Source organism: Pseudophryne corroboree, chromosome 3, assembly GCF_028390025.1.
Source record: "Pseudophryne corroboree isolate aPseCor3 chromosome 3, aPseCor3.hap2, whole genome shotgun sequence".
Lineage (NCBI taxonomy): Eukaryota > Metazoa > Chordata > Amphibia > Anura > Myobatrachidae > Pseudophryne > Pseudophryne corroboree.
Window position 1 is genome coordinate 489294524 of NC_086446.1, and position 24850 is coordinate 489319373.

At 44.5% G+C, this 24850-nt stretch overlaps 1 protein-coding gene across 3 annotated transcripts in view; it reads left to right on the plus strand.

Moving 5' to 3' along the window:
• The window catches only part of SPAG9 (sperm associated antigen 9), a 262243-nt gene that overhangs the window by 139644 nt on the left and 97749 nt on the right, over positions 1 to 24850 (plus strand). For 2 of the 3 annotated variants that reach the window (XM_063960919.1, XM_063960920.1), the window contains exons 4-7: positions 3107 to 3201; positions 7198 to 7345; positions 8289 to 8484; positions 16974 to 17073. In XM_063960919.1, coding sequence (XP_063816989.1) covers positions 3107 to 3201; positions 7198 to 7345; positions 8289 to 8484; positions 16974 to 17073 — 539 coding nt within the window. Of the gene's footprint in view, positions 1 to 3106; positions 3202 to 3909; positions 4254 to 7197; positions 7346 to 8288; positions 8485 to 16973; positions 17074 to 24850 lie in introns of those variants that run through there. The other variant, XM_063960921.1, reaches the window with a different exon arrangement.

The following is a 24850-nucleotide window of genomic DNA, read 5'->3' on the forward strand; positions in this document are numbered from 1 at the left end:
CTGCAGGAGCCTCTGCGCTCTCCCTCCCGTACTGGGAGCTTTGGAACATCCCCATGGTACTAAATGGAACCCCAGTATCCTCTAGGACGTAAGAGAAAATAGGATTTTAATTACCTATCGGTAAACCCATTTCTCGTAGTCCGTAGAGGATGCTGGGCGCTCGCCCAGCACTTCGTTCTTCTGCAGTTGTTACTTGGTTCGGCACTACCTTGTTACGTGGTTAAGTACTGCATTGTTACTTGGTTAAGTACTGTTGTTCAGCTGTTGCTGACTTGTTCAAGTTTGGTTTGCCTTGTTATGTGTGAGCTGGTGTGAATCTCGCCACTATCTGTGTATTTTCTTCTCTCGAAGTATGTACGTCTCCTCGGGCACAGTTTCTAGACCAGTGATGGCTAACCTTGACACTCCAGCTGTTGTTGAACTACACATCCCAGCATGCCCTGCATCAGTTTTAGCATGGCCAAATAGCAAAACTGTAGCAGGGCATGCTGGGATGTGTAGTTCAACAACAGCTTGAGTGTCAAGGTTAGCCATCACTGTTCTAGACTGAGTCTGGTAGGAGGGGCATAGAGGGAGGAGCCAGCCCACACTATTAAACTTTTATAGTGTCCATGGCTCCCAAGGGACCCTTCTATACCCCATGGTACTAATGTGGACCCCAGCATCCTCTACGTACTACGAGAAAAGGATTTACCAGTAGGTAATTAAAATCCTATTTTAGTCTTTCCAGATCAGTTTTGTGATGTAGGCCATGCACCATTTTAGTTGCCCTACTTTGTACGCTGTAATGTATCTATGTCCTTCTGGAAATATGGCCTCCAGAACTGAACGTATTCTAGATAAGACCGTGCCGATGACCTATACAATGGCATTATTACTTCTTTCTAACTGCTATGGATTCCTCTCCCTGACTTGTCTTTATAATTACTTTGTTACATTGCTTTCCTGCCTTTAAGTCACCAGAAATAGTGACTCCAAGATCCGGTTTCTCCTCGTTTTAAAAAAAAAATTTTGCCATTAAATTGTAGTTGTCACTTTCTTGCCCATTCCTGTAGTCTACCTAGATCAGGGATGGGGAACCTTTGGCCCTCAAGCTGTTGAACTACACATTCAAGCATGCTTTGCAATAGTTTTAGCATGGCCAAATAGCAAAATTGTAGCAAGGCATGCTGGTATATGTAGTTCAACCACAGCTGGTGGGCCAAAGGTTCTCCATCCCTGACCTAGATCCTCAATCATTAGTTTTACCCCTCCTGGTTTGTCTTCTCTGTTGCATACCTTTGTGTCATCTGCAAAAAGGCATACTTAGTTATGCTCCTCTAAAAGTACACATGAACACTTCCGTTATTCCACAGAGCAATTGTCATTTATATGGAGATTAATTGCATTAAAATAGAAGAATGTTTAAAAAAATACTGAAAATGATTGTGTGTCATAACTGATGAAATGCTGCAACTTTTTTTTAATTCTCTATTTGTACCACTTTATTCAATTTGTGGGGAATTGCTCTCTGCTGTATGTTATAAAGCCGGAAACCGAACTGTGATAAAGGCAAAATGAATTGTTACAATGTTCATTATACAAAAATAAATTGTGTAATGTGCCCCTTACATCTGCAATGGTTTGGGGCAGTCCCTCAATGCCAGGGTCATGAAATCGGGGATATCCAACATGTTCCCGATCGGGATTGGCAAATTTGGGAGCTTTTAACATGTAGAGTATCCCAGGGTCCCCAACGAATCACTAATTATCACTGGCTGCTAATCGGTGAATCGGGGCGATAGGGCGCAGATGTCTGGCTCACATAATGAAATGATGAGGTGAAAAAGTTTATGCAAATAACTTTTATTAGAAAATGAACTTGTTTTTAGTACTGTCAAAAATTAGTGTTGATTTTTGCAACTAAAGTTGCATACTTAGGTCCTTTAATTTTAATGTTTTGCAATCAGCCATACATACAATAGTATATATGTTTAACATTATTGTGGGACTAGACTGGTCATGCCTTAAAAAAAAAAAACCTGGGTAAAACTGATGCTATGCTCATTTCTAGGTCTGTGATTATGTGACAATAGAAAATGTATGTCTGTATAGTGCTGTACTGTCCCAAATTCCTATTCTCTGTTTTTCATGAGTCAGTTCACTGTATGTGACACAATTTTCTGGAACTTGTCAGATATATTTTCAATGAAGCAATCTGATTTTCTGTTCTACTGTAAGACTATTAAATGATGGATAAAAATCACAGAAGTATCTTATACTCTGCTAGTCTGCAACCGTACAGGCAACGTCCATTGTCTCTTTGGTTTTGTTTAGTAGACTAAGGGCCAAATTCAATTAGGCGTTAGCTGAAACAAATACGAATTTACCACAAATCATGAAACGCACCTATTCAGTTGTCCGCGAAAACAGATTTGGTATAATTTTACAGCAAATTTCAATTTACCACCTCTAGGCAGGTGATAAACTTGGGAGAAATCCCTATTTTAAATAAAAAATATTGGGATTTGGTTCAGAGCCCATGGGACACCCCCTAAATGACTAATTAGGCACTTAGAAGTTTTGAATTGGCTAATACTGGGATGAGACCGTTCAAAATGATGGAAATTGGGGTACAAGGTAAGGGACAGTTATATATTGTGGTGGGACAACTGGTTTTAGACTTGCAGGTGGGAGTAATCGGTCTGTTTCTACCTTTTTTTTTTTCTTTTTTTTTTATAAAAAGCCCCCTAAAATGACCCAAATATATACTTTTACCCATTTTTATGTACCCCGAATTTAATTTTAGCACTCATTTTGCGGGGGGGGGGGGGGGGGATAGCTTTCGATCATATTTTTTACAGCAAAAATGCATGTAACAGCTATTTGACCCAAGTTGGTGTGTGTATAGGCAGAATTACCCATTTTTCACTTTTCACTGCTGGCAACAATTTAGCAATTATCCCATTTTTGAGAAACTGAATAGGTGAATCGCGGGAGTGTGCATATGGAAATTGTGGTAAATTACCGCAATTTTGCGTCTAATTGAATTCGGCCCTAATCATTTTTGTACATAAGTTGAAAATCGCGTAATTTAACCAGGTGATCATTCAACATCTTTTGATAGATGATCCATAATTACATGGAACACTTGGAACGTACCAAGCTTCAGCAGCTGATGGGTTCTGACCATCTGGAATCTACTGTGCACAGTAAAAATAGGTAAGATATGTTTATCTTAAAGTGACAAAGTTCAGGGAGAAGAAAGTCCCCCAATCCCCCCCCCCCCCCCCTCTCCAGAGCTGCTTTTGTCAGTCATACAGAATGCTGCCATTGTATTTAAATCCTGGAACAATGCTTGGGCTGATTCAGAAAAGCTGGCTGAATGATTGGAATGTAGTCGGAGAATAGAGCTGAAATGCACAGAAAATGTCACACACAAATGTGGCTGGGCACTTTACAGTGTGTGGGACATTCATGTTTTAAAATGGGGATTACTGTAGCATTTATTTTCCTTTCATTTCGAATTTTTTTTCTTATGCACGAGATTTTTTTTATTTTTATGGACTATTCTTTAAGGTAGTTAGCTTTGGTGGAACTGCAAATCCTAGTGTGCTGTGCCTGATTGTTGTTATGGTGCTGGAGAGACACCATTTCCAAATCCTGATTTAAATCCACAAATGACAATTCTGCTAAGTTATCATGCAAAGGTTTACTGTTATAATTTATCGGCATCCTTAAATTCTGCAGGTGTTTTACATGGATGATGGGCCCGGTTTGCTGCACAGAGTGCATGTTTGTGTCTTGTTTAGTGCCCCCCCCCCCCCCCCCCTCCATTGCTGAAGTCCTCAGAGAGTCAGTGTGCAGCAATTGGCTGTAGCATAGGGAAGGCAATATTCCCTCCTCGTTTATGTCTGAGGGAGAGACAGGCAGAGGGAGGGAGAGACAGGCAGAGGGAGGGATGATGTCATCGCTGTGGGGCTACTGCAGGAGCGTACACAGTGGCTGCCCATGGCATCAGCTGAATGACAGACCCTCAGCAGAGTCCAGATATACCCTTATTAGTCGTGTGGCTTCCTTGATACCGGCGTGCCACCATGCCAGCGCAGCGCCATGAGTCCCAGATGCATGCTTCTGTTTGTATTTGGCTTCGTTGGCGGGGCGGTGGTTATTAATTCTGCCATCCTAGTGTCCCTCTCCGTTCTGCTGCTCGTGCACTTCTCATTCTCTACAGGCTTGCCGGCCTTAACGGAAAACCTACCAAGGATCCTCAGGTACTCAGGCCTTGTATTTCCCTGTCTGCCTTTTCTTAACCATATTGCTTCCAGCCAGGCCCTTTAGCGTTTAGAGGTTATTCATGTTTGTAACTGAATCTTGTTATCATAATTACATAGCATCTGTATATAGCTTGTTGTAAATTAGTACAAGCCCTTATCACATGCACATAAATATTTAATACGATGAATCGCATTATTTTCTAGTGAATCATTTGTTTCAGTTAACATTTTAGTTGCAAGACTGGTTCATTTGGTTATAGGTAGTTTTAAGTTTGTGTTTATAGTGTTTTATATGTAGTATGGATATTTGATGTTTACTGTAGTTTATAGTAGGTATTACAGTTTTATGAGTGATTAATTCTCTACTGTTAATTTTCTATAAACTTAATTCCTATTGGTTATTCATCAATAACAAGGGAAACTGCTGTGTTCTCCTGTATACTGGCTCATTTCTTCAGGAAAACATGACATACTGTACATTGTTCTGTTGCAGTTATTTACGACTGTTACTGTAAATATTGTCTTGTTTGATTTGCTTGCTACTGTTTAGTGTTAGTATTTATTATTTCATATAATGTACTTTTAGTTTAAAATAGAATGCAGTTGCTAGAGTTGGTGTGTGTGTGTGTGTGTGTGTGTGTGTAAGATCGTTTGGCCTTTTAAACAGAAAAACATAGCAACCGTCAGTTTGCAAAGGAAAATGCATCATTAGCATTTAATGGTGGCTCAAGGGAAGACATAACTCCATTATGTATGGCATCAGTAGACTGCACATCTATATACATTACAAGTCTGCCAGTAAAGCAGAAGAGATGACAGTCTTGTATGTCAAGATAAGGGGAAGGTTACATGGGCATCCGAGTGACTTGGTGTTTTGCGACTTCTGTATGCAGCCTGAAAATATGACCTCACAGGTCACAAAGGAGCGGTGTTGATGTATCTTATTATGATGGTGACCCTAGTAAATAAGTATGTATGGCTGTGACTGTTTTACAATATATTCCAGCAAAGAAGCTATTATATAAAGCTTTTTTGTTTTAAAATGATTACCCATGGTAATCCCTGCCTTTGAAAGTCAGCTTTTTTTTTATAGGTTGCCTAATTATTGACTATAGCAACAGTACTTAGCAGTGCAATAGTTGTTCTAGATGTTTATAGGCATTGCATAGCTTCCCATAGTGAAAGACTTTTGCAGTGTACAGAGAATACAGGACCGTATGAGCCATCTTGGTTCCATGCTCCAGGGATGTGCTGCTGTTTACATCTGCAGTGCTGGAAGTCGCATTTACGGTCTGAAAAGTTATGGCCTGTTTCTTGGGGTATAATGGGATGCATAAGAGGAATGAGTGGACAATAATGATGCTAAGGTTGGGATATAGGAGTCAGAGGAAGAGGATTAATGTCTAGATAGAAAGTAATAAAGAATGGTTAATTATGGTGTGCCTTGAAGGGTGTGGGAGGAGCTATGTGTAACGAGCTATGGGCCTAATTCAGACCTGATCGCAAAAGCAAATTCTTTCTCTAATGGGCAAGACTATGTGCAGTGCAGGGGGGGCAGATATAACATGTGCAGAGAGAGTTAAATTTGGGTGGGATATATTGTTTCTGTGGAGGCTAAATACTGGCTGCTTTATTTTTGCACTGCAATTTAGATTTCAGTTTGAACACACCCCACCCAAATCTAAAGGTGTGTACACACGGTGAGATTTTTTCTTGAGATTTTGACTATATAGTCAAAATCGCAAGAAAAGTTAGTGCAAATCGCAAGGTGAAAGTCACCTTGCGATCCCGATGCGCGGCCCCGCCAGGTCGGCATCGCAAGAAAAGATAGACTGTGCAGGCAAGTCAATCCTTGCTAGATCGGTGTACTATCTAGTTCATCTCACATGTCAATGACATCTCACATAAGCCAAAATCTCACATAAGCCAAAATCGTAAGCACACATAGTCCATATCTCAAGAAAAGTTAGTCAAAATCTGTCCTATCTGGGCTCCGGGGAGTTCAAGGGAAATCGCAAGTAAAAATCGAACATAGCAAGGATCTCACCGTGTGTACACACCCTAAGGGTGCATACACACGGTGAGATTCGGACTTATCCGATTCTCACCGTGCGACAGGGGGCCGGGTCGGCACTTAGCCAGTATCGCAAGCACATAATGAGTGTGCTTGCGATGCTGGCTATGTGCGATGTCAATCCTGACTATCTCTTCTATAGAGATAGTCAGGATTGACTTGCCTGCACAGCCTATTTTTTCGGCCGATGCCGACCGCGCGGGGCCGCGCATCGGCATCGGATCGGGATCGCAAGGTGACAGTCACCTTGCGATCTGCACTATATTTTCTTCCGATTCTGACTATATAGTCAGAATCGGAAGAAAATATCGTACCGTGTGTACACACCTTAACTCTCTCTGCGCATGTTATATCTGCCTCCCCTGCAGTGCACATGGTTTTGCCCATTAGAGAAAAATGTTGCTGTTGTGATCAGGTCTGAATTAGGCCCTATGTGTATTGCAGTGAGCAAACATTAGCAGAGCTGGAGAAAGTTCAGAGACAGGCTAACTTATTAATAACAGGAATGGAGTGGATAAATTGCAGTCTTGGCAATCTGGCGGTTTACATCTGGAAAAAAGCGCCTAATTGATGACAGGCACAGGGTTAAAAACAATAGAATTTGTCTGCCACGCTTTCTACACCCAATACTGTACAGGCCCTGTATTTGAGGATACTTTAACTAAACCATTAGCCCAAGCATTGGGCAGAAACAATGATGTACTGGAAGATTTTATTTTTGGTATATTTTCATACCTTTCAAATTAGTTACTGTAGATTTAAAGACGGAGGTGGACATTAGTTATTATAAAATAAAGCCATAGCTCTACATTGCTAAATGTGTTGTGGTCTTTTCCATATGCAAAAATAATTATTATTACCATTCAGGAAAGAACGTCCCATCTCTTTGGGGATCTTCCCACTGTCTCCCGGTGACTCTTTGGTTTTACCAGACGCCCATGGTGCTGAGATCCCAGGAAATGGACCCTGGAAACTTCACGAACAAAAACATGCACGTTGCAACACCAGTTTAAAGGTACTATATATTGTTTCCATGCAATATATAATAGAGTAGCTGCAGGGTTTGTGGTTCACAGCAGCAGGAAGTGTACATTGCTTATCAGATTTGGGTACTTTTGCCGCATAGGTTTAAAAGCTGTTTAACATGTTAAGGCTTCCTGTATCTGATTTTCTAAGCAGAAATGGGGCTATTGATGTTTCTGCAGGTTTGTGCCACTGTAGGGAAAATTAATGTAGGGATCATATACGTATGGGTTTTTTTTTCTGTCCTTCATGTGAGTATAGATCCTGCAGCTTCTATGACTGAAATCCTTCCCATTACAGAGGTTTACTTTACTTATACTATTGTTATAATTTATCTAGCGCCACCATATTACATAGCAGTATATAGAAAAAATTACAATTGTTCACTTCATTTCCTACATTGGAGCTTGCAGTCTAAATTCTTTGTTGTATCACAAGTTCCCATTTTATAAGCATTGATTAACCTACCAGTAGGTCATAGTACTACCATATAAAATTCATGAAAACCTTTAGAAAGCATACAAATTCCACACAGATAATGCCCTGGTCAGAACAGAGGGAGATAACTATGCCAATCACTCTGCCATAGTCACCCATGTATTTGAAAAGACAGGTATCCTAGAACCCCAATCAAAGGGATAATGTAAATAAATAAATAAATGTATGTATGATAATTTGCTGAAGTGTTTTTATTTAAAAGAAAGGTTCACTTAAAATAAAAATTTATATAATCCTTCCCTTCCCTAACCACCCGAATGGCAGAGGTCTAAAGTTCAGGAAATGACTTTTGGTATGTTTGTCATAGTGGTGTTGAATCTGGATCGGTCCCGACGAGCGGTATGGGTAACGCATATTGTTGAATTGACTGTTTGCATGGTGTAAGCCCCTGAGACATGCAGTGAATCTGACATACTTCCCTTATGCTGCTGTTCCAGGATGAGCTATTTACTCTAAGCCAATCAGGGGCAGGCAAAACTGCCAGCCTAGACCCTGACAACATGGTGCACCCATCGTCAAAAGAACAAAAAGATGAGGTCATATTGAAAGCAAATTTAAAGAACAACAATGTACAGAAAAATAAGAAGAATGAAGACATCCAGGTTAACCAGGAGACCACCTCAGCGTCTACAGGTAGTCTACAACTTCTTACATTATAATGTAGTGATGTTCTATGATGCAGAGCAGCTCTAACCGGCAGTAACTGTGTTTTCTGCTGTATGGATGTTAGTGCCATCCTCAGTCTGCTCTATTTTGTGTTTAGCTTGCCTATTCTCTTTCCTGGTGGGTGGAGAGTCTCTTGCTTCTTGAGGTATATCTAGAAGTTAATATGTTACACTTGTCTACATGTCCTTATAACACTAGGTTGCGTTCTGCCTTTCCTAAAATATTCATGTCTTTGGAATGAACGCCTAGTGTATCTTAAATGCAGAGTGTTCCAAATTTGCTGCAAATCAAAACAGCCAATCCTCATTCAGTTTGTGTCTAGAACAAATTAAACCACAAAAGCATGTGTCTGGTTGGGGTTGGGATGCAGGCAGCCGGAATCCCGCCAATCCGCATACAGATGCCGGGATCCCGGCTGCTAGAATGTCAGCAGGGGGGGCAAGCGCAACAAAGCCCCTTGTGGGCTCGCCACGCTACCACGAGTGAGAATAGCCCGTTAGCCGGGATTCCGGCTGGCGGCATTGTCAGGATTCCGGCGTCTGTATCCTGACCGCCGGGATCCCGACTGCCAGCAACATAACTACATCCCATCTGGTTGCTACGGACCACGGCAAGTATGCACAGAAATGCAATGTTTGCCCAAAGCCTTCAGTTTATGCTTTTCTTGTAGTTAGCTGACCAATACAGTGTTATACAGTGTCATCAGTCACTTATTTGCTGCATTGGTGCCTCTACATAATGCTTAATAGTATGTGAAAGTCTATCGCCTTTGTAATTAGTAATTGATATTCCGATCACATACTGAACTGTTTTGTGTTGTCTTGAGAGTTGAGAGACGAACTCAGAGCCTCATCTGATGTCACTGAATCCATGTTTCCATGTTCCCAGCAGACCAGAATAGTGGTAGAATGTGTGAGACACTAAGCGCAAACATTACACACACTTCTGATGAAACATATAGATAATTATCCTCTATAAATGTAATTTTCAGAATAAAGTTTAATATGTTCCTGTTTTATTTCTGGTACAGGTTGAGTATCCCATATCCAAATATTCCGAAATACGGAATATTCTGAAATACGGACTTTTTTGAGTGAGAGTGAGATAGTGAAACCTTTGTTTCTCTGACGTCCTAGTGGATGCTGGGACTTCCGTAAGGACCATGGGGAATAGCGGCTCCGCAGGAGACTGGGCACAAAAGTAAAAGCTTTAGACTAGCTGGTGTGCACTGGCTCCTCCCCCTATGACCCTCCTCCAAGCCTCAGTTAGATTTTTGTGCCCGAACGAGATGGGTGCAGGCTAGGTGGCTCTCCTGAGCTGCTTAGAAGTAAAAGTTTAAATAGGTTTTTTATTTTCAGTGAGTCCTGCTGGCAACAGGCTCACTGCATCGTGGGACTAAGGGGAGAAGAAGCGAACTCACCTGCGTGCAGAGTGGATTGGGCTTCTTGGCTACTGGACATTAGCTCCAGAGGGACGATCACAGGTTCAGCCTGGATGGGTCCCGGAGCCGCGCCGCCGGCCCCCTTACAGAGCCAGAAGAGCGAAGAGGTCCGGAGAAAGCGGCGGCAGAAGACGTTCCTGTCTTCAAATAAGGTAGCGCACAGCACTGCAGCTGTGCGCCATTGCTCTCAGCACACTTCACACTCCGGTCACTGAGGGTGCAGGGCGCTGGGGGGGAGCGCCCTGAGACGCAATAAAACACTATAAAAACCTTATATGGCTAAAGAAATGCATCACATATAGCTCCTGGGCTATATGGATGCATTTAACCCCTGCCAGTTTTCCTGAAAAAAGCGGGAGAAAAGGCCGCCGTGAAGGGGGCGGAGCCTTTCTCCTCAGCACACAAGCGCCATTTTCTTTCACAGCTCCGCTGGAAGGACGGCTCCCTGACTCTCCCCTGCAGTCCTGCTACAAGAATCAGGGTAGCAAATATAAAACAGCAGCTATAAAGGGAGAAACACTTATATAAGGTTATCCCTGTATAAATATAGCGCTCTGGTGTGTGCTGGCAAACTCTCCCTCTGTCTCCCCAAAGGGCTCGTGGGGTCCTGTCCTCTATCAGAGCATTCCCTGTGTGTGTGCTGTGTGTCGGTACGTTTGTGTCGACATGTATGAGGAGAAAAATGATGTGGAGACGGAGCAGAGTGTCTGTAACAGTGATGTCACCCCCTAGGGGGTCGACACCTGAGTGGATGTACTGTTGAAAACAGTGGTTGACATGAGACAGCCGGCTACTCAGCTTGTGCCTGTCCAGACGTCTCATAGGCTGTCAGGGGCTCTAAAGCGCCCGTTACCTCAGATGGCAGATACAGACGCCGACACGGATACTGACTCCTGTGTCGACGGTGAAGAGACAACCGTGTTTTCCAGTAGGGCCACACGTTACATGATTGAGACAATGGAAAATGTTTTATACATTTCTGATAATACGAGTACCACCAAAAAGGGGTATTATGTTCGGTGAGGGAAAAACTACCTGTAGTTTTCCTGAATCTGAGAAATAAAATGAGGTGTGTGATGATGCGTGGGTTTCCCCCCGATAACAATTGATAATTTCTTAAAAAGTATTGGCTGTATACCCTTTCCCGCCAGAGGTTAGGGTGCGTTGGGAAACACCCCCTAGGGGGTATAAGGCGCTCACACGCTTGTAAGAACAAGGGCTCTACCCTCTCATGAGATGGCCGCCCTTAAGGATCCTGCTGATAGAAAGCAGGAGGGTATCCAAAAATGTATTCACACACATACTGGTGTTATACTGCGACCAACAATCGCCTCAGCCTGGAGGTGCAGTGCTGGGTTGGCATGGTCGGATTCCCTGACTGGAAATATTGATATCCTAGATAAGGATAGTATATTATTGCCTATAGAGCATTTAAAAGATGCATTTCTATATATGCATGATGCACAGCGGAATATTTGCCGACTGGCATCAAGTATAAGTGCGTTGTCCAATTCTACCAGTAAAATGGTCAGGTGATGCGGATTCCAAACGGCATTTGGAAGTATTGCCTTTGAAAGGGGACATTTGGGGTCGGTCTTTTAGACCTGGTGGCCACGGCAACAACTGGGAAATCCACGTTTGTACCCCAGGTCGCCTCTCAAAATAAGACGCCGTATTATCAGGCGCAGTCCTTTGTTGGCAAGCGGACAAAAGGTTCCTCTTTTCTGCTCGTGACAGAGGGAGAGGAAAAAGGCTGAAGAGATTAGCCAGTTCCCAGGAACAGAAACCCTTTCCCGCCTCTGCCAAGCCCTCAGTATGACGATAGGGCCTTACAAGCTCAGGCACGGTGGGGGCCCGTTCTCAATGAATTTCAGTGCGCAGTGGCTCACTCGCAAGTAGACCCCTGGATCCTTCAGGTAATATCTCAGGGGTACATATTGGAATTCGAGACGTCTCCCCCTCGCCGTTTCCAAAAGTCGGCTTTACCGACGTCTCCCTCTGACAGGGAGGCAGTTTTGGAAGCCATTCACAAGCTGTATTCCCAGCAGGTGATAATCAAGGTACCCCTCCTGCAACAGGGAACGGGGTATTATTCCACACTATTGTGGTACCGAAGCCAGACGGCTCGGTGAGACCGATTCTAAATCTAAAATCAAAAATCTTTGAACACTTACATACAGAGGTTCAAATTCAAGATTGAGTCACTCAGAGCAGTGATTGCGAACCTGGAAGAAGGGGACTACATGATGTCTCGGGACATCAAGGATGCTTACCTTCATGTCAAAATTTACCCTTCTCACCAAGGGTACCTCAGGTTATGGTACAGAACTGTCACTATCAGTTCAGACGCTGCCGTAGGGATGGTCCACGGCACCCCGGGTCTTTACCAAGGTAATGGCCGAAATGATATCCCTTCGAAGGAAGGGAATTTTAGTTATCCCTTACTTGGACGATTCCCTGATAAGGGTAAGATCCAGGGAACAGTTGGAAGTCGGTGTAGCACTATCTCAGGTAGTGTTGCGGCAGCACGATTGGATTCTCAATATTCCAAAATCGCAGCTGGTTCCGACGACTTGTCTTCTGTTTCCTAGGGATGATCCTGGACACAGTCCAGAAAAAAGGTGTTTCTCCCGGAAGAGAAAGCCAGGGAGTTATCTGAGCTAGTCAGGAACCTCCTAAAACCGAACCAAGTCTCAGTGCATCAATGCACAAGGGTTCTGGGTAAAAATGGTGGCTTCCTACAAAGCAATCCCATTCGTTAGATTCCACGCAAGAACTTTCCAGTGGAACCTACTGGACAAGTGGTCCGGGTCGCATTTTCAGATGCATCAGCGGATAACCCTGTCACCAAGGACAAGGGTATCCATCCTGTGGTGGTTGCAGAGTGCTCATCTTCTAGAGGGCCGCAGATTCGGCATTCAGGACTGGGTCCTGGTGACCACGGATGCCAGCCTGCGAGGCTGGGGAGCAGTCACACAGGGAAGGAATATCCAGGGCTTAGGGTCAAGCCTGGATACATCACTTCACATAAATATCCTGAAGCTAAGGGCCATTTACAATGCTCTAAGCTTAGCAAGACCTCTGCTTCAAGGTCAGCCGGTGTTGATCCAGTCGGACAACATCATGGCAGTCACCCACGTAAACAGACAGGGTGGCACAAGAAGCAGGAGGGCAATGGCAGAAGCTGCAGGGATTCTTCGCTGGGCGGAAAATCATGTGATAGCACTGTCAACAGTATTCATTCCGGGAGTGGACAACTGGGAAGCAGACTTCCTCAGCACGACCTCCACCCGGGAGAGTGGGGACTTCACCCAGAAGTCGTCCACATGATTAAAAAACTCGACAGGTATTGCGCCAGGTCAAGAGACCCTCAGGCAATAGTTGTAGACGCTCTGGTAACACCGTGGGTGTACCAGTCAGTGTATGTGTTCCCTCCTCTGCCTCTCATACCCAAGGTACTGAGATTGATAAGATGGAGAGGAGAAAGCACTATATTCGTGGCTCCGGATTGGCCAAGAAGGACTTGGTAACCGGAACTTCAAGAGATGCTCACGGAGGATCCGTGGCCTCTAACTCTAAGAAGGGACCTGCTCCAGCAAGGACCCTGTCTGTTCCAAGTCTTACCGCGGCTGCGTTTGACGGCATGCCGGTTGAACACCGGATCCTGAAGGAAAAAAGGCATTCCGGATGAAGTCATCCATATCCTGATCTAAAGCCAGGAAGGATGTAACCGCAAAAACATTATCACCGCAATTGGCGAAAATTTGTTGCGTGGTGCGAGGCCAGTAAGGCCCGACGGAGGAAATTCAACTGGGTCGATTCCTACATTTCCTGCAAGCAGGATTGTCTATGGGCCTAAAATTAGGATCCATTAAGGTTCAAATTTCGGCCCTGTCGATCTTCTTCCAGAAGGAACTGGCTTCAGTTCCTGAAGTCCAGACTTTTGTAAAGGGGGTACTGCATATACAGCCTCCCTTTGTGCCTCCAGTGGCACCCTGGGATCTCAATGTGGTTTTGGGATTCCTAAAATCACATTGGTTCGAACCACTTGCCACAGTGGATTTAAAATATCTCACATGGAAAGTGGTAATGCTGTTAGCCCTGGCTTCAGCCAGGCGCGTATCAGAATTGGCGGCTTTATCCTATAAAAGCCCTTACCTGATATTTCATTCGGATAGGGCGGAATTGAGGACTCGTCCTCAATTTCTCCCTAAGGTGGTTTCAGCGTTTCACATGAACCAACCTATTGTGGTACCTGCGGCTACTAGGGACTTGGAGGACTCCAAGTTGCTGGACGTAGTCAGGGCCCTGAAAATATATGTTTCCAGGACGGCTGGAGTCAGAAAATCTGACTCGCTGTTTATACTGTATGCACCCAACAAGCTGGGTGCTCCTGCTTCTAAGCAGACGATTGCTCGTTGGATTTGTAATACAATTCAGCTTGCACATTCTGTGGCAGGCCTGCCACAGCCAAAATCTGTTAAAGCCCATTCCACAAGGAAGGTGGGCTCATCTTGGGCGGCTGCCCGAGGGGTCTCGGCTTTACAACTTTGCCGAGCAGCTACTTGGTCAGGGGCAAACACGTTTGCTAAATTCTACAAATTTGATACCCTGGCTGAGGAGGACCTGGAGTTCTCTCATTCGGTGCTGCAGAGTCATCCGCACTCTCCCGCCCGTTTGGGAGCTTTGGTATAATCCCCATGGTCCTTACGGAAGTCCCAGCATCCACTAGGACGTCGGAGAAAATAAGAATTTACTTACCGATAATTCTATTTCTCGTAGTCCGTAGTGGATGCTGGGCGCCCATCCCAAGTGCGGATTGTCTGCAATACTTGTATATAGTTATTGTTACAAAAAAATCGGGTTGTTTATTGTTGTGAGCCATCTTTTCAGAGGCTCCTACGTTTATCATACTGTTAACTGGGTTCAGATCACAGGTTGTACGGTGTGATTGGTGTGGCTGGTATGAGTCTTACCCGGGATTCAAAATCCTTCCTTATTATGTACGCTCGTCCGGGCACAGTATCCTAACTGAGGCTTGGAGGAGGGTCATAGGGGGAGGAGCCAGTGCACACCAGCTAGTCTAAAGCTTTTACTTTTGTGCCCAGTCTCCTGCGGAGCCGCTATTTCCCATGGTCCTTACGGAAGTCCCAGCATCCACTACGGACTACGAGAAATAGAATTATCGGTAAGTAAATTCTTATTTTTCTGATGGCGCAATGTACACAAACTTTGTTTAATACACAAAGTTATTAAAAATATTGTATTAAATGACCTTCAGGCTGTGTGTATAAGGTGTATATGAAACATAAATGAATTGTGTGAATGTAGACACACTTTGTTTAATGCACAAAGTTATAAAAAAATATTGGCTAAAATTACCTGCAATCTGTGTGTATAAGGTGTATATGTAACATAAATGCATTCTGTGCTTAGACTTAGGTCCCATCACAATGATATCTCAGTATGGTATGCAATTATTCCATAATACGGAAAAATCCGATATCCAAAATACTTCTGGTCCCAAGCATTTTGGATAAGGGATACTCAACCTGTATATGTAAAAAGAAGTTATTTTGGTGCAGCATTCTAGAAGTACAGTGCTCAAGGAGATTGTGTTGAACACACTGTGGGCCTCAAGGTTATAGAAGTCATACTGTAATCTCTTGTGGTTTCCATAGTACATCTCTCAGCTAATTTATTTATGCTCAGTTCCTTTTAATGGATGGCATCGTTCACTAAATGTATTGATTACATCCACATAGAAAAGAAAAAAATAAGATACTTTCGGTATATTGAGCGAAAGGAAAAGCTCTGTACCTTGGCAGTTTGCCATACGTTTTTTTTTTAGATATTCTTATTGGACAGTGAAGAGTGAAGACAGCAACTTCTTAATGTGTAAAACCACATAGGCCTAAATTTAAACAAGTTTATTTAATGTTTCTAATTATCAATCTATCAAAACACCTTTTGTTTCTGGTTTGATTTTGAATTTGCTTTTTTCTTTGTGTAAGAAACCCAGTTCTTACCGTCTTCTTTCCACTGGCATTATACCTACAAATAAGATGGAGAGCATACAGGAATACTAGAAAGAGTCTGTGCTGTCTATTGGGGCTCAGTTCCACCAGAAAAGGCAGCACCACAAAGTGACTGTATTGTTGGGGCTTTCATAGACTAGGCTGAGTGCATATTATGGTGGATCACAGGAATCTTTCGTTTCAGGCTGAATTCTATGGAAACCATGCAGCTTTAGCATTATCAATTGCAGTCTTTAAGTAACAGCGTGGATCCTGGAGTATGAAGTGTACTATGGATAGGACACTAACAGCTCCCTTTGAAGCTGGACCAAGGGAAATATATTTTGCCTAACTTTGACAATTGTCCTACTCTTTACATCACAGTGTCTGTAGTGGAAAATCGGGGTTAAGGTGCATACGCACTGGGCGTTTTTGTACAGCGTGTATACAGGGCGATTATCGTGAACATCACTGTCAGGAAAATAGCTCAGTGCATACACACTGAGCTATTTGCGATGTTCACGGGGGTGGGGGGGTGAAGCACTTTCCACAGTAGGAGACTGTGGAAAGTTCTTCACTCGGCAGTACAACACAGCCCGACGGATGGCGGCGGCCAGCGATGATGTGGGAGCGCGCATCAGCACTTGCTGCTAATCGACCGCCTATACACACTGGCCGAGTTTGAGCTCAAAGTAGCTCAAAACGCCAAAAGTGAGCTACTTTGAGCTCAAAATCGGCCAGTGTGTATGGGCCTTAAGATTGAAGACGGTTGTGTTGTAAAATGTAACAATATAGTATTTTGCTCAGTAAATGCACTTTTCATACAAATGTGAATATATTGATAAAAATATCAGAATCATTTTTTATATTTTACAAGTTTGTTTACATAAAACAAGAAAACTCACAAATAGATCTTTCCCTCTGAAATTAATAACCAGTCTTACAGAGACAAGTCTAATGTGGCAAAGCTACAGATAACTGTAACAAATGCTTTCCAGATACCAATGATAATGAGGAAAAATCCGAGGTTCAGTCCATCATAGAATCTACTCCAGAGCTGGACATGGACAAAGACCCCAGAGCACAACAGATGACCAGGTTGGTAGTGTTCAAAGTCTTCAGAGCTCTCCAGTATTTCCAGGGTGATAGCTTGGCCCCCTCCAGCAGTGCTGGGTAACCAAGGTGTAGGTTGAGAAACACTGCCTGGAATGTGTGTACGTTGACAGTTCTACAGGTTTATGCCAGTTACAAATTATGACTATCGGAAAATGAAAACAAAAGCCTTAGTGATGAAGAATATTTAGATCAGGCACATGGTGAGATTAAGTGCCTATCCATATCTTTCTGTGCCTCACTGCATTAAAGTACATACAGTACGAGCCAAGTTGATCAGTTGCACAACCCCCAAAAACAACACATTCTCCAATATATCTGCTTCTCCGCCCAATCTTGCGAGATCTCAATGAGCAGTGTACGAGCAGTATATCCAACACAACGGCACTCAGAAATAATGATATAACAATGATAGTTTCTGCAACGTTTCGATGTTCATTACATCGTTATAGGGCATCATAATCCTGACCAAATCCCCTACTCCATTTGCTGAAATGCAGCCACAAACTTGCAAAAAACCTCCACCATGCTTCACTGTTGCCTGCAGACACTCATTATTGTACCACTCTCCAGCCCTTCGGCCAACAAACTGCCTTCTGATACAGCCAAATGTTTCAAAGTTTGGCTCATCAGTCCAGAGTTCCTGCTGCTATTTTTCTGCATTCCAGTTCCTATGTTTTTCGTGCATAGTTGAGTAGCTTGGCCTTGATTGCACATCAAAGGTATGACTTTTGCGCACAATTCTTCCATGAAGACCACTTCTGGCCAGACTTCTCCTAACATTAGATGGGTGTACTGGGATCCCACTGGTTTCTGCCAGTTCTGAACTGATGGCACTGCTGGACATCTCCCGATTTTGAAGGGAAGTAAGCATGATGTGTCTTTCATCTGATGCACTATGTTTCTTTGGGCGACCACTACGTCGATGGTCCTCACTGTTGCCTGTTTCTTTGTGCTTCTTCATTAGAGCTTGAACAGCACATTTTGAAACCCCAGTCTGCTTTGATATCTTTGCCTGGGAGAGACCTTGCTGATGCAGTTTCACTACCTTGTGTCTTGTTGCTATGCTCAGTCTTGCCATGGTGTATGTCCTGTAACATTTGTAACCGAGTTTGGCTGTTCGTCGCACAGTTGTAAGCCTCCTACACAGCTGTTTCTAGTTAATGGCTGTGTTTCAATTTACATATGAAAATGATGATCATTATAACCTGTTTGGTTAATCATACACATGATTATAATCCTGCAAAATCCCTGACTTTGTGCAAGTGTACCTAGAAGAATTAATACTGTTTTGAAGGCAAAGGGTGGTCACACCAAATATTGATTTGATCTAGATTTCTCTTCTGAGTGATTACTTTGCATTTTGTTAATTGATAAAAGGAAACTATTAACACTCCTATTTCTAAAACATTCTTACTTTGCAGCATTTTTTCCACACCTGCCTGAAACATAATTTGTACTTTATCAGTAGGATTGGCACTCACATTCCAAATTGTAAGAGGTGCCCCGGCATATAGTTACAACTAGAAATAATAGGTGGCACTCCAGGTCTCTCTGTCATAAAGAATCTTTATCACATGTCACTAGATCACCAACGTTTCAGAGCACTACCACGTAGAGCACCGCCTTGGAAAAAAAAGAGCTTGGTTGCTCTGTAAAGCATTGGTGATCTAGTAACATGTAATAAAGAGTCTTTATGACAGACAGACCTGGAGTGCCGCCCATTATTTCTACCAGGAACGTGCGCGGTGAGGTAAATTGCTGGGGAGGCACTGGCTAGTACCAGAGCCACACTTACACACATATATGAACCCAATAGTTCATGTGGGCATTATTCAAAGGTGCAGCAGTATATACTGCTGGAAATTTGTGGAGGTGGTTGATAGACAGTTACAAGGTCGACACCATAGGGTCGACAGAGTCAAAAGATTGTCATATGTCTTTTTAGGGTTCTCTTTCATGTTTTTACAACGTTTGCTGCATTTACTATTCATGTCACAAACTATTAACTTTAGTAACTTTGTGGCAAGTGGAGCGAGCCACTGAGCCCGAAACGTGGTAAGCGAATACATTTCACAAATTTGGGTGAAATATGTTTAAAAATAAAATAAACATTTTTGTGTCGATCTTTTGACCCTGCCGACCTAATGACTGTCGACCTTTATAATGTCTATCTTCTGTATCACACCTGGAAATTTGGTGAGTTTTGATCAGAGATGTGCGGACAAGGTAGGCAGGTGCCTCACCTGTCATACTCCAGTATACTCCAGAGTTCTGACTATAAAAATGTTATTTATAATATAGTCTTAGCATTTTTCATTTCCTTTTTATAGTCAAAACTTGAGTATGGCAGGAGAGGCACTGCCTCACCTGACTGCATGCCACTAATTTCTACTTGTGTGCATGTGCGTGTGTGCACGTATACACACACATACAGGTTGAGTCTCCCATATCCGAAAATGCTCAGGGGCCTGCAGCAAGTATTCCAGCCCCTCTGCCAACACCAGTCGGTGTCGTGGCAGGTGAAGGAGTGTCTTGGGGTCTGGCAGGTTGTGCGCGAGTGTCGGTGATGGTTCACGGGGTCCGGCGGAGGCGAGAGAATGGCTGCAAAGCCACTTCCATGCTGCTAGTAACGTCAAGGCGTCAGGTCACATTATTATATCCATGTAAATCCGAAATATTCCGGTTTTTGGAATATTCCGGATTTTGGAAAAATGGATAAGGGAGACTCAAAATATGAGTGTTCATTGCACCAAGCTTCTGTTAGCTCCATGAGCTGTCAAGATTTTAGTGAAGCTTGTATGCTATATTCACACATTACTTTCTACCTGATATATGACTGCCCATAAGAAATCCCAGCCATGGAATATTTTTTCATTATTTAACAACATTGTTTCTCTGACGTCCTAGTGGATGCTGGGACTCCGTAAGGACCATGGGGAATAGCGGCTCCGCAGGAGACAGGGCACAAGAATAAAAGCTTTAGGATCAGGTGGTGTGCACTGGCTCCTCCCCCTATGACCCTCCTCCAAGCCTCAGTTAGATTTTTGTGCCCGAACGAGAAGGGTGCAGGCTAGGTGGCTCTCCTGAGCTGCTTAGAATAAAAGTTTAATTTAGGTTTTTTTATTTTCAGTGAGTCCTGCTGGCAACAGGCTCACTGCATCGTGGGACTAAGGGGAGAAGAAGCGAACTCACCTGCGTGCAGAGTGGATTGGGCTTCTTAGGCTACTGGACATTAGCTCCAGAGGGACGATCACAGGTACAGCCTGGATGGGTCACCGGAGCCGCGCCGCCGTCCCCCTTACAGAGCCAGAAGAGACGAAGAGGTCCGGTGAAATCGGCGGCAGAAGACAATCCTGTCTTCAGACTAAGGTAGCGCACAGCACCGCAGCTGTGCGCCATTGCTCTCAGCACACTTCACACTCCGGTCACTGAGGGTGCAGGGCGCTTGGGGGGGAGCGCCCTGAGACGCAATATAAATGATAATACCTTAGGTGGCAAAAGAATACATCACATATAGCTCCTGGGCTATATGGATGTATTTTAACCCCTGCCATTTTTACACAAAAAAGCGGGAGATAAGGACGTCGTGAAGGGGCGGAGCCTATCTCCTCAGCACACAAGCGCCATTTTCCCTCACAGTTCCGCTGGAAGGACGGCTCCCTGACTCTCCCCTGCAGTCCTGCTTCAGAATCAGGGTAAAAAAGAGAAGGGGGGGCACTATTGGCAGCAAATGACAATATAAACAGCAGCTATAAGGGAATAACACTTATATAAGGTTATCCCTGTATATATATATATATAGCGCTGGGTGTGTGCTGGCAGACTCTCCCTCTGTCTCTCCAAAGGGCTCGTGGGGTCCTGTCCTCTATCAGAGCATTCCCGGTGTGTGTGCTGTGTGTCGGTACGTGTGTGTCGACATGTATGAGGAGGAAAATGATGTGGAGGCGGAGCAATTGCCTGCGTTAGTGATGTCACCCCCTAGGGAGTCGACACCTGACTGGATGATCGTGTTCAAACAATTAAGTGATAATGTCAACACTTTGCAAAAAACTGTTGACGACATGAGACAGCCGGCAAATCAATTAGTGCCTGTCCAGGCGTCTCAGACACCGTCAGGGGCCCTAAAACGCCCGTTACCTCAGTGGGTCGACACAGACCCAGACACAGATACGGAGTCTAGTGTCGACGGTGATGAGTCGAACGTAATGTCCAGTAGGGCCACACGTTACATGATCACGGCAATGAAGGAAGCATTGCACATTTCTGACACTACAAATACCACTAAGAAGGGTATTATGTGGGGGGTGAAAAAACTACCAATAGTTTTTCCTGAGTCAGATGAATTGAATGAGGTATGTGATAAAGCGTGGGTTTCTCCCGACAAAAAACTGCTAATTTCTAATAAATTATTGGCACTATATCCTTTCCCATCAGAGGTTAGGACACGTTGGGAAACACCCCCTAGGGTAGATAAGGCGCTCACACGTTTATCTAAACAAGTAGCGTTACCGTCTCCTGATACGGCCACCCTCAAAGAACCAGCTGATAGAAGGCTGGAAAATATCCTAAAAAGTATATACACACATACTGGTGTTATACTGCGACCAGCAATCGCTTCAGCCTGGATGTGCAGTGCTGGAGTCGCGTGGTCGGATTCCCTGACTGAAAATATTGATACCCTGGATAGGGACAATATATTGTTAACTATAGAGCATTTGAAGGATGCATTACTATATATGCGTGATGCACAGAGGGATATTTGCACCCTGGCATCAAGAGTAAGTGCTATGTCCATCTCTGCCAGAAGAACGTTATGGACGCGTCAGTGGTCAGGGGATGCGGATTCCAAACGACATAAGGAAGTATTGCCGTATAAAGGGGAGGAGTTATTTGGGGCTGGTCTTTCGGACCTGGTGGCCACGGCAACGGCTGGAAAGTCCACCTTCTTACCCCAGGTCACTTCACATCAACAGAAAAAGACACCGTCTTTTCAAACTCAGTCCTTTCGTTCCCATAAATACAAGCGAGCAAAAGGCCATTTCTTTCTGCCCCGGGGCAGAGGAAGGGGAAAAAGACTGCACCATGCAGCCGCTTCCCAGGATCAGAAGCCTTCCCCTGCTTCTGCCAAGTCTTCAGCATGACGCTGGGGCTTTACAAGCAGACTCAGGCTTGCTGGGGGCCCGTCTCAAGAATTTCAACGCGCAGTGGGCTCACTCGCAAGTGGATCCCTGGATTCTACAGGTAGTATCGCAAGGGTACAAACTGGAATTCGAGGCGTTTCCCCCTCGCCGGTTCCTGAAGTCTGCTCTGCCAAAGTCTCCCTCCGACAGGGAGGCAGTTCTGGAAGCCATTCACAAGCTGTATTCCCAGCAGGTGATAATCAAGGTACCCCTCCTACAACAAGGAAAGGGGTATTATTCCACGCTGTTTGTGGTACCGAAGCCGGACGGCTCGGTGAGACCAATTTTAAATCTGAAATCCTTGAACACTTACATAAAAAGGTTCAAATTCAAGATGGAATCACTCAGAGCGGTGATAGCGAACCTGGAAGAAGGGGACTATATGGTGTCTCTGGACATCAAAGATGCTTATCTCCACGTCCCAATCTACCCTTCTCACCAAGGGTATCTCAGGTTTGTAGTACAAGACTGTCATTATCAGTTTCAGACGCTGCCGTTTGGGTTGTCCACGGCACCTCGGGTCTTTACCAAGGTAATGGCCGAAATGATGATTCTTCTTCGAAGAAAAGGCGTATTAATTATCCCTTACTTGGACGATCTCCTGATAAGGGCAAGGTCCAGGGAACAGTTAGAAGTCGGAGTAGCACTATCTCAGATAGTGTTACGTCAGCACGGGTGGATCCTAAATATTCCAAAATCGCAGCTGATTCCAACGACACGTCTTCTGTTCCTAGGAATGATTCTGGACACAGTCCAGAAGAAGGTTTTTCTCCCGGAGGAGAAGGCCAAGGAGTTATCCGAGCTAGTCAGGAACCTCCTAAAACCAGCCCAGGTGTCAGTGCATCAGTGCACGAGGGTCCTGGGAAAAATGGTGGCTTCTTACGAAGCAATTCCATTCGGAAGATTCCATGCAAGAACGTTTCAGTGGGATCTACTGGACAAATGGTCCGGTTCGCATCTTCAGATGCAGCAGCGGATAACCCTGTCACCAAAGACAAGGGTGTCTCTCCTGTGGTGGTTGCAGAGTGCTCATCTTCTAGAGGGCCGCAGATTCGGCATTCAGGATTGGATCCTGGTGACCACGGATGCAAGCCTGAGAGGCTGGGGAGCAGTCACACAGGGAAAAAACTTCCAGGGCTTGTGGTCAAGCATGGAAACATCTCTTCATATAAACATTCTGGAACTACGGGCCATTTACAATGCCCTAAGTCAAGCGAAACCCCTGCTTCAGGGTCAGGCGGTATTGATCCAATCGGACAACATCACGTCAGTCGCCCACGTAAACAGACAGGGCGGCACGAGAAGCAGGAGGGCAATGGCAGAGGCTGCAAGGATTCTTCGCTGGGCGGAAAATCATGTGATAGCTCTGTCAGCAGTGTTCATTCCGGGAGTGGACAACTGGGAAGCAGACTTCCTCAGCAGACACGACCTTCACCCGGGAGAGTGGGGACTTCACCCAGAAGTCTTCCACCTGATTGTAAACCGTTGGGAAAAACCAAAGGTGGACATGATGGCGTCACGTCTAAACAAAAAATTAGACCGATATTGCGCCAGGTCAAGGGACCCTCAGGCAATAGCGGTGGACGCTCTGGTGACACCGTGGGTGTACCAGTCAGTGTATGTGTTCCCTCCTCTGCCTCTCATACCAAAAGTACTGAGAATCATAAGAAGGAGAGGAGTAAGAACGATACTCGTGGTTCCGGATTGGCCAAGAAGGACTTGGTACCCGGAACTTCAGGAGATGCTCACGGAAGACCCGTGGCCTCTACCTCTAAGAAAGGACCTGCTCCAGCAGGGGCCTTGTCTGTTCCAAGACTTACCGCGGCTGCGTTTGACGGCATGGCGGTTGAACGCCGGATCCTGAAGGAAAAAGGCATTCCAGATGAAGTCATCCCTACCCTGGTCAAAGCCAGGAAGGATGTAACCGCAAAACATTATCACCGCATTTGGCGAAAATATGTTGCGTGGTGTGAGGCCAAGAAGGCCCCTACAGAGGAATTTCAACTGGGTCGTTTCCTCCATTTCCTGCAAACAGGACTGTCTATGGGCCTAAAATTAGGGTCCATTAAGGTTCAAATTTCGGCCCTGTCGATTTTCTTCCAGAAAGAACTGGCTTCAGTACCTGAAGTTCAGACATTTGTAAAAGGGGTACTGCATATACAACCTCCTTTTGTGCCTCCAGTGGCACCTTGGGATCTCAATGTTGTTTTGAGGTTCCTTAAGTCACATTGGTTTGAACCACTCACCACTGTGGACTTAAAATATCTCACATGGAAGGTGACGATGCTGTTAGCCCTGGCTTCAGCCAGGCGTGTGTCAGAATTGGCGGCTTTATCATATAAAAGCCCTTACTTAATTTTTCATTCTGACAGGGCAGAATTGAGGACTCGTCCTCAATTTCTCCTTAAGGTGGTTTCTGCTTTCCACATGAACCAACCTATTGTGGTGCCTGCGGCTACTAGGGACTTGGAGGACTCCAAGTTACTTGACGTTGTCAGGGCCCTGAAAATATATGTTTCCAGGACGGCTGGAGTCAGAAAGTCTGACTCGCTGTTTATCCTGTATGCACCCAACAAGCT